This window comes from Ochlerotatus camptorhynchus, unplaced genomic scaffold (genome assembly GCF_037179485.1).
Source record: "Ochlerotatus camptorhynchus isolate MF236.1 unplaced genomic scaffold, CSIRO-AGI_Acam_v1.1 ptg000291l, whole genome shotgun sequence".
NCBI lineage: Eukaryota > Metazoa > Arthropoda > Insecta > Diptera > Culicidae > Ochlerotatus > Ochlerotatus camptorhynchus.
The window spans coordinates 2,772,467-2,786,184 of record NW_027040780.1 but is presented as its reverse complement, the minus strand read 5'-3'; the positions used below and the strand labels follow the sequence as shown (position 1 = coordinate 2,786,184).

At 37.5% G+C, this 13,718-nt stretch overlaps 5 protein-coding genes across 7 annotated transcripts in view; 2 read left to right on the top strand and 3 right to left on the bottom strand.

Annotated features, from left to right (window-relative positions):
- Positions 1–13,718, bottom strand: part of GV1 — a 184,118-nt gene that overhangs the window by 18,712 nt on the left and 151,688 nt on the right. The gene's annotated exons all lie outside the window — the stretch shown is intronic.
- Positions 1–13,718, bottom strand: part of LOC135706805 (cuticle protein 19-like) — a 42,713-nt gene that overhangs the window by 7,581 nt on the left and 21,414 nt on the right. The window contains exons 1-2 of one of the 3 annotated variants that reach the window (XM_065228473.1): positions 2,992–3,142; positions 2,588–2,929 (exon numbers count right to left, since the gene is read on the bottom strand). The exons of 1 other annotated variant lie outside the window; for it this stretch is intronic. In XM_065228473.1, the coding sequence (XP_065084545.1) occupies positions 2,594–2,929; positions 2,992–3,000 (345 nt within the window). In that variant the 5' untranslated portion in view covers positions 3,001–3,142 and the 3' untranslated portion in view covers positions 2,588–2,593. Of the gene's footprint in view, positions 1–2,587; positions 2,930–2,991; positions 3,143–13,718 lie in introns of those variants that run through there. One more of the 3 variants, XM_065228472.1, reaches the window with a different exon arrangement.
- On the top strand, positions 3,953–4,367 carry LOC135706809 (cuticle protein 19-like). Its single transcript, XM_065228478.1, has 2 exons — positions 3,953–3,961; positions 4,032–4,367. The coding sequence occupies exons 1-2, from the start codon at positions 3,953–3,955 to the stop codon at positions 4,365–4,367; spliced, it is 345 nt and encodes a 114-aa protein (XP_065084550.1).
- LOC135706804 (cuticle protein 19-like) lies at positions 7,074–7,541 on the bottom strand. The gene is made up of 2 exons (XM_065228469.1): positions 7,487–7,541; positions 7,074–7,416 (listed from the first exon to the last, which is right to left on the bottom strand). The coding sequence occupies exons 1-2, from the start codon at positions 7,493–7,495 to the stop codon at positions 7,081–7,083; spliced, it is 345 nt and encodes a 114-aa protein (XP_065084541.1). The 5' UTR covers positions 7,496–7,541; the 3' UTR covers positions 7,074–7,080.
- Positions 12,472–12,886, top strand: LOC135706810 (cuticle protein 19-like). Its single transcript, XM_065228479.1, has 2 exons — positions 12,472–12,480; positions 12,551–12,886. Exons 1-2 carry the CDS (start codon positions 12,472–12,474, stop codon positions 12,884–12,886), a joined length of 345 nt encoding a protein of 114 aa, XP_065084551.1.

Here is a 13,718-nt window from a genome sequence, read left to right as displayed (position 1 = left end):
AAACTTCATTTTTAAGTTATCAGATGCGACCCAACATGGGGGTTTATAAAATGTAAAAAACAAAGAATCCTTACTAACTAGTGCCAACTAGCATTGGGCGATCTTGAGGCAAGAATCGATCTTAGTGAATCAATAATTTTTTTTGAAAATAATCATTTTGAATCGATCTTTTTGAATCGATATTTTTTTTTTCAAAAAAACACATTTTTCAAATATAACGGATCATAGGAAAGTTGGTGCAAATTAACGCCAAGTTCAGCATAAAGTTTATATTACGTTACATAAGCTACACAAGATGTTATGGCATTTCCCTTATAATAGTCATTTAGTGTGATGATTGATATCATTTAGAAGTAAATTGTGTAGTACGACCGCAGTAAACGTTGTGAGTGTATAGTAAATGACTATTTTTATTTCATTTGACATGTGGAAGTTTTTGCTCAGGATACTTGATTTGGTGAGTGATTTAAAAGGTTTATTGGAATTAAATGAACGATTAAAAAAAAAACAAAAGATTAACATATGAAATAAAACGATTACATGGTCGGAGTGTAAAAGTAGGTAAGTACGGAAAGTACTTTATTCAGATATCCCAAAACTCATTCGAAAAGGACTCCAAGAAAGCTAATTGAGCCATGCATTTTGAATTGAGCCGATATCGATTCTGTGTGGTTTCACCAGTTTTAGAGAATAGCCTCTCTGACGGAACACTTGTTACCATTATTGATAAATAGTTTCGAGCAATGGGGTATACATGGGGATATTCAATACGGATTTTCTCTCATTTTTGAGAAGAATCGACAGAACGTGGGAAAACAGGCTAATGTAAGAAATTTTGTAATTATGCCGATATGCCCCCATGGCGATCCAGTTCTGACATAGCAGAGGACTGATGCACCTGAAATATGTCATAAGAAGTGAATGTTTGAACATATGTAGATTTTAACTTTCTTTACCATTTCGCCTCCGGTTGGTTTTGGTGAGGGGACAGATGTATGCTCTTTCGGTACTATAGATCTGCTCCGATACAATTTTTACTGCCCGAGCATGAGCTAAAGACTCCAATTACAGTGTCTTGACACGGGGATCAAGGAGCGTTGCAATAGCAAATGTATCCAGCAGCTCAACGTTAAAAAGGTCTATAAACATCTCTGGAGCCCCAAACTTTCTCTTTCTCGTTCTTGCCTATTGAACTGTCACACTGGTTGTTTGGCAGAATCCATGTTCAAGGCAAGTGATGTGCAAAGCTGAAGACAAAAAAAAAATCAATATTAAATTGTAAATGCAAATGCAAATGCAATGAAATTTTCTTTTTGGATCGAAACAAAAATCGAATGAAAAGGATCGATCTAGTCAATTTTTGTCATGTTTGGGATCGATTGAAAAAATCGATTAATCGAACCAAAAGAATCGATCTTCTGTGTTTTGATCCAAGATCACCCATTGCTAGTGCCAACACTGGCTTACTTAACCTTTATCAGCCATTCCATAGCAAAACAATATAGTTGTTCTCAGAATTTCGTAAAAATTCGTTATTTCATTTCTTATCGCAATAGATATTAGAAACGTACATTTTAAAAAATTGGGATTTTGTACCGAAGACATTGATTGGTTTTATTTTTTTTTTTTAGTTTTCATGGTTTGTAGACAGGAAGTGGAATATAATGTTATATTTTTCCTTAAAAACTTAGGCTAAAAAAAAATAAATAAAAAATCTGCTGTGTGTTTATTTTTCGTTTTTGAATTATATTTCTTTGAAGTTATCAAGTTTTTGGTTTTCGCTCAATACTATGTAACAGTCACTTTAAGTCAATGGAGGCGCATGAAAGTCTAGTCACATAGGAGTATTGAACGAAAACTTGAAACTTGCTAACCTAAAAAAAATGTAACTCAAAAATACAAAAAAAAAACTGATATTTTATATGTTACGTAAAAAAAACCCTCAATTTTCCAGGAAATATACTAACAAAAAAATTGTGGTACCCTCCAAACCATAAAAAAAAAAAACAAATACAATCAATGTTTTTGACAACAAAATTAATTTGTTTTTATATCATTATATTTGTACTAAACAAAATATTTGTTAATAAAAAAAAACAACGAGTCTAATAGTTAGTGATAAGAAACAAATCTACCAATTTTTATGAAATTCTAAGAACCATTCTATCGCTTTGCTATGGAATGGCTGATATAGAAGCTTCCATGGAGCCGCCTCAAGCTTGGTACCGTACATTTAATGACTTAGCTATTTGAGGCCCCAAAAATATCAACACTATCAACAAAACTTAAAAATTAACAAGGACTAAGATGTGTCCCTTTGGCTACTGAAAACCTTAGTTTGAAGTTGTCAGGATTATAGTTCAGTGGAAAACCGTGACGCACCACTATGAGGTGATCTACCCACGTTACGGGTTATGAGTGTATGAACATTGATTGATTTTCTTGGAACTTCGACGTTCAGAGATGGTCAGGAAAGAAGACAAGATGACTTCAGAGGACTACAAGTGCTTGCGGAATGATTGGAATGAGCATACCTATGGTAATAATTTATTGACAACGGTCCAAAGCCAAATAAATGTGTAAATTTCTATCTTCAATAGTGCTGATCGATGTTGGCGTAGCTCTCTCCATGTGGGTGGTGGGCATGTCCGACGCGCTGCACATGTGGCTGGAATCCTCCCTTGTGGTCCGAGCTGTAGTCCACGACGCGGTGGGTGCCATCGGCCTCATCCAGAGTGTACTGTCCCTTCACGACATCTCCATCGCGGTGCTCCCAAGCGCTCTTGTGATCGTGGGTGTGTCCATCCTTGACGCCGTACTCGAACTTGTACTTTGGGTGGGAATGATAGTGATCCTCATGCTGACCGTGATCTCCTTCGTAGTACTGGGCGGAGGCAACAACGGCCAGACAGGCAACCAGAGCGATGATCTGTGCATAATGCCGTTCGTCAGTGGCCAATGCGGGCCAATTTCGATTTCAATGTAACTTACCTTGAACATCTTGGATTTCCTGTGTTTGGTGGGGTTTGTAATGCTGATTGTTGGAACGCCTCTTGTAAACTGATGCCAAATCCAATTAGCTGTAAAACTTTTATAGTGGTTTGTGATTGTTTGACTTGTTTTCAAATTTCCATTATCTGCTTTCCTTTTTCACGGCATGTTCGCATGCTATTTGCTTGAATGCGTTTCAATGTCGGTGACTGCAGATTCTCACCCAGCATTGCATCGGATCATGCTTTAGAATCTATGTCGCGTTACAAGGAATTACAACCACATCTTGGGTCAGTATCGTAATAATATTAAGGAATTCACGAAAAATATCAAGCATCGTACGATTTGTTACATGATTAGACTTACAATGTCTTGAAATATTTAGATCAAGTCTCTTTCCATTTTCTGTGATTGCAAGTAATTAAGTGTGACTGTCTTCGGAGTTATTGAAATAAAGCAACATGGCGAATTCAATTTGCTGTAAAACCAAAGCAGCCTATTTTTGAGATATGTTTTATAAATTTTGCACAATATTATGTATCCAGTACTTTATACGATTATTTCTGTGATTTTCGATAAGTATTTTCAAACAAAGCTCAAGTCGTGCCTTCAAAAGTCAAACATCAAATCGAATGCATTTAAAGTTAACTCAATCAAACAGGCATAATGTGACATAACAGTTTAAGAAAGCTGGCAAAACTAATGAAATAAACCTAACCTATCCTAATAAAAGTGAGACTCAAAACAGAATTCGAAAACAGACCACCTTCCTCACGGTAGTCACATTAAGCAGCATTTGAACATGCCATGCAGAAGAAAAGCAGAAAATGAAAAATAGCAAACAAACCCATATGCCACCAACCAGTATAAAAGTTCCACTGCTAATTAGATCTGGCATCAGTTCACACAAAGCAGTCTAACACACATCATTTCAAGCCCCAACTTACACAGGAAATCCAAGATGTTCAAGGTAGGTTGTATTATAATCGAAATTGATCCACATTGACCACTGACGAATGACATTTGTGTTTTGCGCACAGATCATCGCCCTGGTTGCCTGTCTGGCCGTTGTTGCCTCCGCCCAATATTACGGAGGAGATCACGGTCATCATGAGGATCACCATCATTCCCACCCAAAGTACAAGTTCGAGTACGGTGTTAAGGATGGACACACCCACGATCACAAGAGCGCTTGGGAACACCGCGATGGAGATGTCGTGAAGGGACAGTACACTCTGGATGAGGCCGATGGCACCCACCGTATTGTTGACTACAGCTCGGACCACAAGGGAGGATTCCAGCCACATGTGCAGCGCGTCGGACATGCCCACCACCCACACGGAGAGAGCTACGCCAACATCGATCAGCACTATTGAAGACTGAAAGTTGCAAATCAGTTTGTCGATGGTTCTGATCATCGATTGTTGTAAATAAACTATTTACTTTCAACCACTAATTTGATACAGAATTATTTTGCACTCATTGCTACTTGTCCTTTGATAGCAGTCATATGTATTGAGAATATCGGAACGCCGGGATCCAAATCGAAGTCAATATGTCATAAATTTTTAAAACAACCTGAACATTACAATCTTTCCAATGTTATCGCAAGTTAGCGTTATTTAAGTAGGTCCGTAGCTGTGATTTTTGTTTTATTTTCTTGGTTTGTTTTCCATCGATCTTGTTTTCCGTGCTGAGCACCAATGCTACCGACGTGCCAGGAAGGCAGCTTCCACACCTGGACCCTACCTATCGACCCATCAACTCATGAACCGGGGACCAACGGCTTTACTTCCCTTCCGAAGGAAGACGTGATCAGATATGTTATGCCTCAGAACATACCGGCGGCGCCGACTGGGATTGAACCCAGGCCTGCTGGGGTGAGAGGTAATCACGCTTACCACTACACCACCGGCACCGTTGTGTGAATATTGATGAATTCTGCTTATTTATTGACAACCCATGAATCAACGTTTGCTCTGCAGGCTGGGGTTGTGAACCGATACTCTATACATTTCGTCATGGTTCACTGAAGTTAATATTGTTTTCATAAAACCGATGTATATTCAACTGATAAATGTTCAAGAACTAACCTGGCCGATAAATTAGAACTATTTGCACCATGAGCCAACAAACCGTGTTGAAAGACATCAGTTCCCGAAAACTGCGGTATGCGAAACTGCGTGGTTCACCGAGGTTCTTCTAAAAACGGTTTAGGTTAAATGTTCTAATTTCTTCGTCACGCTGGTTCTTGACCATTAAACTGATGCAAAATTTTAAATTTTCGCTCCACTGTACTCAAACGGTTTCAAATCAGGTCCTGATTAGCCTCCCAATATTTAAACTCATTTGGTAAGAAATTGATTTGGCACAAACTATTCGAAGTTTATATGGAAATTACTATGGGAAAACCAAACTTTTTGTTCATTGTCTTCTACCCATTTTTCATATTGATTTTTCAGAAATTACTATAGCTATTTTAACGGGAAATTCTCTAAGCTACAACTTTGCGGAATATCTCAAATTTAAATGATATTAATTGTTTAAGAGATTGATACTTTTATGGCATGATCAAGCAGCTGTTCTGTGGGCAACACTGCATTCTGCAGTGTGACATAGTAGCCATGATATTTGTGCTCTATTCTTCGCCCCAGAAACACCAATGTTGCCTGCTGAACAGTTGAATGAGCATAATCATAAGACATCAGTGACTTGAATCTTTAATAAATTTTGTTTCTTACATTTGATTGAACAGTGGTTCTGAACAAAGCTGTAGCTGAGAAAATTTGCTACAATCACTGCTATTATTTTCAAAAGCATAGTGATGTGGTGCATTGTTAGACAGATATGAACAAAAACATATAATCTTGAAATGGTTTATGCCAAGTCAGTTTCTTACTAAAGTAGTTCAAATTTTGGGAGGCTAAGCAGGACCCAATTTGGAGCCGTTTAAGCACTGTGAAGTGAAAATTTAAAATTTTGCATCAGTCTATTGACCATTTATTACTCAAATTTAAATGAACCGCGATAAAATCAATCCGATCCAGCCTCGGTTCACTTCCCAAGTCTGGAATTTAGCATATAGAAGCAAACGTAGTCTAATGCAGCTAAACAGGCTTATTAAGCTTTGAAACCGTAATAATGCTTATTGCATTATTGCGCCATGGTTGCAGCATGATGATCTTTTATTTCTTAGGGAAGTGAAGGAGCCTTCCAGTCGAAAAAACATTTATCATGTCGTGAATTCAACAGTTTAAATTGGAATCATATTTTTCCCTTGATTTGTTTTCCGTCGATCTTGTTTTCCGTGTAGAGCACCAATGCTACTGACGCCAAGGAGGCAGCTCCCACACCTACTTATCAACCCATCAACTCATGAACCGGGGACCAACGGCTTTACTTCCCTTCGGAAGGAAGGCGTGATCAGAGATGTTATGCCTCAGATCATCCCGGTGGCACCGACTGGGATTGAATCCAGGCCTGCTGGGGTGAGAGGTAATCACGTTTATCAGTACACCACCGACGTCACTGAGGCATTTTTCTAAAATTGCTATAATGTATTACACACTCAACCAAATAATCCCAATATTTTTGAGTTTTTTTTTTTAATTATCGGTCAGGTTTGGGCCGAAGGGTCCCAGAAATTTAGTAAATGTTGCCCACAGGTAGAGTTTTTGGGTATATACATGAATAAAAATAAGAATAATTAAAAAAGAACGTGTTGGTTGGCTTTTTTGGAAATTTTGCGAATTTCTCCGTACTGTTTATAATTTATAACTCATGAACCAATAATCTCAGAAAGAACATTGCATAGTGAAATGATAAGGCAATTATCTCTGCATTCCATGAAAATATTAATGGAAATAATTTTTCAGCTTATATTTTTTATGGATTGCTGCGATAATTTCCTTATCATTTCACTAAAAAGTTTTAAGCCACAATACTTGGTTCATGAGATATGGATTTTCAAAATATGTGAATTTCGGAAAAAAAAGATCAAAGGAGTATAGGTGACAGTTAGTCTATAAGCATATCTGAGTTATTTATTTACAACGGTTCACAGTCAAATTAATGTGCAGTTTTCAGTCTTCAATAGTGCTGATCGATGTTGGCGTAGCTCTCTCCGTGTGGGTGGTGGGCATGTCCAACACGCTGTACATGTGGCTGGAATCCTCCCTTGTGGTCCGAGCTGTAGTCAACGACGCGGTGGGTGCCATCGGCCTCATCCAGAGTGTACTGTCCCTTCACGACATCTCCATCGCGGTGCTCCCAAGCGCTCTTGTGATCGTGGGTGTGTCCATCCTTGACTCCGTACTCGAACTTGTACTTGGGGTGGGAATGATGGTGATCCTCATGATGACCGTGATCTCCTCCGTAGTACTGGGCAGAGGCAACAACGGCCAGACAGGCAACCAGAGCGATGATCTGTGCGCAAAATACAAATGTCCTTCGTCAGTGGTCAATGTGGATCAATTCCGATTATAATACAACCTACCTTGAACATCTTGGATTTCCTGTGTAAGGTGGGACTTGAAATGATGTGTGTTAGACTGCTTTGTGTGAACTGATGCCAGATCTAATTAGCAGTGGAACTTTTATACTGGTTGGTGGCTTATGGGTTTGTTTGTTATTTTTCATTTTCTGCTTTGACTATATTAGGATAGGTAATGTTTCTTTAAATACATTCGTCTGCAATCTTAAACTGCTGTGTCAAATTATGCCTTTTTTATTTTGATAACTGTAAGACATTAACTTTTGTGGTTTATCATGTGGGAGGACCGCATTCAGAATATCATCAGAATGGTGAGATCAAGTCAGAAATTTCCTTTATAGGAACATTCTACGTTACCGTTACAACAAGTTTTTGTACAGTAACTGAAAAATATATATAAGTTACCAATTAATATTATTGCCAATTTGGTAAGTGCATAACATTTTTAGTAATAATTGATAAAGAATTTTTGATTGGAGCAGCTCAAAACGATTTGGTTAGTAGTTCTTGAGTAGAGTAGTTGAGAAGTGCAAATCGTTGAAATGTCACGAAATATCCTCACTCACCAAATCATTTTGAAATACTCAAATTATAAACTATTGATCAATTCTTATTGGCACTTTATCACACTTTTCAAATATTTAATAATATTTGAGGGTCATTTTAAATTAATATACCGTGCCGATTCAAATTTCGGACGCTTAAACTCGAATTTCGGACACTTTTAAAAGTTGATTATCTCGGTCGAATATGATCCACATGTCTTGTAAATTTTAATTTTTTTTTGACTAGTGCCCTCCACGATCATCTAACATTATTACTTTGTTTCTAACTGGATGTAATATTTAATTAAAAATGAAAGTGTCCGAAATTTGAATCGTCCGAAATTTGAATCGGAACGGTATTAACCCAAGCAACAATTTTTAATTTATTGAAGTTTTAGAGCAGTTTTATAACCTCATTATAAAGCCTTCACTGACGACCACATTGCTTTAAAAACCTCCTGAGAACTGCTATTCAGCCATTTCATGGCCAATTCGCCCAGTTTTTTAATCATTAAAACTTGATATGCAAACTACCTTAGGAGCATAGGTTTTATGTCAGTTTTATCACACTCTACACGTGGTTGTTAGAAATGAAAATATAAAACCTCTTCCAGGTCAGAAATTTTTAACAACCTTTTGACGACTTTATTACAATTTTAAACCAATCTGTATATGCTTCACAGCATGCCGTACAATATTTATGGTGATTATTATACCAAATAGGAGCATAAATTTAGTGCGCCATGCGAATACTAAAATATAGGGATATTTTTAATTTGTCTGCATTAGCACCATCAGTGCTGAGATTTGTCATTGTCATTGACAGACTTTTGCGCGATATTGACAAAATTGTTTTCACATAGTCAATGATAGACTTGATCCTCAAAAAAATCATTGTCAAAATCTCATTCTTTTTTTCATCAATGACAAAGATTCACCTGGTAACAGAAAGGGTAATTTCTTGCATTCTGAGTCACATTATTGTTATCCAAGCTGTTCAGGACGTAGATGCTTGGTCACTTTAATGGCTCCATGTAATTGTTTTTCGCAAGCCATTTTATTTCATTTTAAATTTAGCTAATAAACAAATGAGCACATGTTCGTCACTGACAAAAATGTCACTGACAATTGACATGGTTTGCCTTGGCGATGACTGTTAGCTCAAACGAGTGACCAAAGCAGAATTTTGAGTATCACCGTGTATTGTCGAAATTGTGCAGCACTGAGCACCATGCCTTAAAGAGTCATTAAAAGATTATCTTTTTAGTACAAAACTTTTACTACTGTTGAGCAATAACCAGTCACATATTATTTTAATATACATAGATGTATGAAAGTATTTTATCGCCTATAATTTAAAGCGTAATTATACATACTGTGTGAAATTTGTTCATATGGCGACATTTTTTACGTTATACTTGCTAAATATACCTCAATATAACATATTCTCCTAGATTGGAATTCAATAGCATAACATAAACCTAATGGATTATCTTAGCATTTCGTAGTCCAAATTGAGAGCGTTAAGTTATATTTAAGCTCTATAACTAGCTTGCTGGTTTCATTCGGTACAGTGAATCAAAACAAAACAAAAACCATGGCAACCTGTCAAAAAGTCAACATTCTAAGCGATCCTCTTATTTTGTCTTGTAATCAAGATGTAAGAAATGCTTATTCGATCCACTAAAAGCTTTTTCAATACAAGGTTTAAAGCCGTGATGCCAATACTAGCCATCTCCAACCGAATTTAGTGAAACTGTATGCGTAGTTTTAAGTAGGGTTCGTGGATCTTTCTGAAGTGCATCGGAAAGCCACTTGTTCAATATTTTTAAGCGCTCCTTCACCGCACTATGCCTAATGTTATATGAGGGAGCCCATAATTGTAGATACTCCAGGAGTTTCATACTGGCGATCGTCTCATCTGCATCGTGTTCAAAAGCACTGAAGGGGTTTTTATATCATGTATCTGAATAGATTTGCTACCAAGCTTTTGGGATTTTCCTTATTAGAGAGTTGTATAAATTTTTCTCCTTTAGCTTACTTAAATCTTTGGTTTTTATTAGTTAGGTAGGTTCCGATTCAACACATTGTAGTTTCATTTTTATACCTATGATCTTGACTTTTTTGCCTACGGGATGAGTACTTAAGGGGGTTAGATTTTGATAAGTTCTTTAGTGGGAATGACACTGATGAAGACTGCACATTGTAGTCGAAATACGTATCTGTCATGGATACTAAAATTAATTAAGTGGAATTGAATGGAAGATAACCTTTTTGGCTGTTTCATAATTGTATGTTTTGTTTTGGTTTTATTCTGCAGTTATAAGTAGTGATACAGAACCACCTTACAGCTACCGTTAAAACTATGAAGTCTGAGTTTTAATTTAGTAGTCATAAAACAGTTTTATAGACGAATTGACGGCCTGATTTTATGACAAGCACACAAAACCGTAATACAACCACAGGCTGCAAGGGATGCTATGATAAAACAATGATAAAATAAGAATAAATCTTCCAAGCATTTAGATTGTTACTTGAGAAACACTGTCAAAAAATCAGGCAAAAGCGTGAATACATCCTTGTAGAATGTGTCTTTAGCTCTTTGTTTTGCAAAAACAAATTCGTAAAAACTTTAAAAATATAATACAAGTAAATCCTGCACAGTTTTATAATTCTATGTTCAATAGCTTACAGTATAACCCACTTTCCACATTCACCTTAAAGTTTTAACTCGAATAAATTCGGACAAGAAAATCCTGTTGAGGTTTAAGAATGAGTTATATATATTATATTATATTGCTTATTATAATACCATTGTTTCAGTCTTCCTTCTTACCATAGGCCATTGCTGGAACTTTTCTTCGTACGTGGCCCATCATCTTTTGCACGAGCGCTGATCACACTTGTTTGGCTACCAAATTCCATTTCCGATTGAAATATTTCAGGTCAATTGCAGTTCCACCCTTTTTCTTCAGCAATGGGCTTCACAATTGACCAGTATTCCTCAATTAGCCTTAGTTCCGAAGTATTGGCCGGATTCTTCTCCTTGGGAACCACTGTGACACCATGTTCGCTGTACCACTGTTTGGTGGAATTTGAGTAGTGGCAGATGGCCAAGTCTGGCCAGAATAAGCAATCCACCTCATGCTGCTTTAGAAAAAGTAGTAGTCGAAGGCACGCCTCCTGGAAAATATGCTGGTTCATGTAGCGAAAGTGGGGCCTCCCTTAGCTCAGTCGGTAAAGGCGCAGCTACAAAGCAAGACAATGCTGGAGGTGGCTGGGTTCAATTCCCAGTCCGGTCTAGGAATTTTTCGGGTTGGAAAATTTCTCGACCTCCCTGGGCATAAAAGTATGATTGGACTTGCCACACAATTATATCAATGCAAAAATGGTATAGGCATCGAAAGCTCTCAATTAATAACTGTGGAAGTGCATCTAGAACACTAAGTTGAGAGCACGCAATAAGCTAATATGCGATATGCAATAAGCTTGAAATGCAGAGAAGAAGAAGAAGAAATGTAACGAAAGTTTCACTTTTCAGCGAAGTAACGACAGTTTCACTTTTCAGTCCACAACTGCAGATTCCTTGCCAAAAGAGGAGCTTATTGGGAAATTTCGACTTCTTGTTGATTTTACATTCTTCCGGGGCACTCTTCCGGCCAACTGAAGTATACAATTCCTACCCGGGATTTTCATTTCAAGCGTGCAGGATCGAATCGTGACGTGCTTGGTCCGGTGAAGCTATGATGTAAACTAATGAACCTATCCTGACAATCAATGCCTACTGTGATTCTATACACAGCTTGAGTCAGTGAAATTTTGAAAAATTTAACTCAAACAATGCCTTAATGGAAGCGTTATAAATGTGTCCGGATTTTTTCATACCTAAAATAAAAATAAATTTAAAACATGCTGTAACTCAACAAGGATTGGTTATAGTGCCTTACGGTCTTAAGCAAAAACATGTGTTTTAACGGTTTAAGGAAGGTCGATAGACAGAAGGTAAAAAAAAGAAGGTCGACAGGCCAAAAGGTCAAAAAGTCAAAAGCTGAAGTATTTAATCTAAAGCACATTCAAAATCTTAACAATTATAGTCACGTTAAAACAGCATTGAGTAAAGTAAATCAATCAATCCAAATTATGCGGTGGCATGTACGTAGATCTGATAAATTGAATTTGGCAATCAAAACTAATCCATTCTCCATTAATATGTACATCGTCGTATCACAGACGAATGAAATCGTAAAAATTACCATGCACACAGCAGCCACATCAACTTGCATGTGGACACGCCATGGAACGGAAAATCAGAAAATGGAAAATAGAAAACCGATTCAAACCAGCTGCCAGTATAAAAGTTCTTCAACTAATTGGATCTGGCATCAGTCAACAATAAGCATTCCAACAAACAGCAGTTGTACTCCAAAATACAGGAAATCCAAGATGTTCAAGGTAGGTTGTATTATAATCGAAATTGATCCACATTGACCACTGACGAAGGACATTTGTGTTTTGCGCACAGATCATCGCTCTGGTTGCCTGTCTGGCCGTTGTTGCCTCCGCCCAATATTACGGAGGAGATCACGGTCATCATGAGGATCACCATCACACCCATCCCAAGTACAAGTTCGAGTACGGAGTCAAGGATGGACACACCCACGATCACAAGAGCGCTTGGGAGCACCGCGATGGAGATGTCGTGAAGGGACAGTACACTCTGGATGAGGCCGATGGCACCCACCGCGTCGTTGACTACAGCTCGGACCACAAGGGAGGATTCCAGCCACATGTGCAGCGCGTCGGACATGCCCACCACCCACACGGAGAGAGCTATGCCAACATCGATCAGCACTATTGAGCGATTGGAGACTGAACATTGTAAATGTATTCGCACTTCTTTGATTTTGGTCGGCTGTAAATAAATTATTATCTTCCACAAGTTAATCAGAAAATTGTTAACCTTGTTTCAACTCCAGGCCTTGATTAATGGATGATTTGGAGTAACTTTTAACGGATTTCACATGTATGCAACTATCAATAGGTAAAATTAATATGTTCGAGTATTTTTGTTTTAAAGTATGTACAAATGTCAGCTTGTATTGAAAGTGGGATTAGAAATTTCTTTCGTTCAAGCAGCCATGGACGTGATTTTATAAATCTGTATAAATTCGTGTGGTATCTTTTAGAAGCTAAAAACTCTTGGAGTGAATGAAACATTCATTTTTCGCTACATGATAGAGGTACAAAAAACCGTGCTTGGGAAATTCATTCAAAATCAGGGCATCGACAGGACTCCGGAAGTGCTGGAACTTAATTTTCGTGAAAAACTGAGGATGGCAATGAAGGTAAAGCGAGTGAGATTTGAATTAAAGTATGCTACGTTGAAGGTTATATAAGTAGTATATCTGAAATAAACTGATACAGTGGAAGCTCATTTTACAAACCAATCTTAGGGTTCATAGTTCGTATCAGTGCGTTCAAATCAAAACTCTTTCTTTGTGATTTACTTCGTAAAAAAGGATTTTAAAATATTGTTAAATATCGCACAATATGGGTATTTTTGGAATCGGGGCGCATGTAGGGACTAGAAATTTATGTCTGAGGCCCAGTGGTGGCACTAGTGCTGGATTTATTTTCTTAAAATTTGATATTATTCGTAATGCCCATAGTGAAGATACACAAAACCAAAC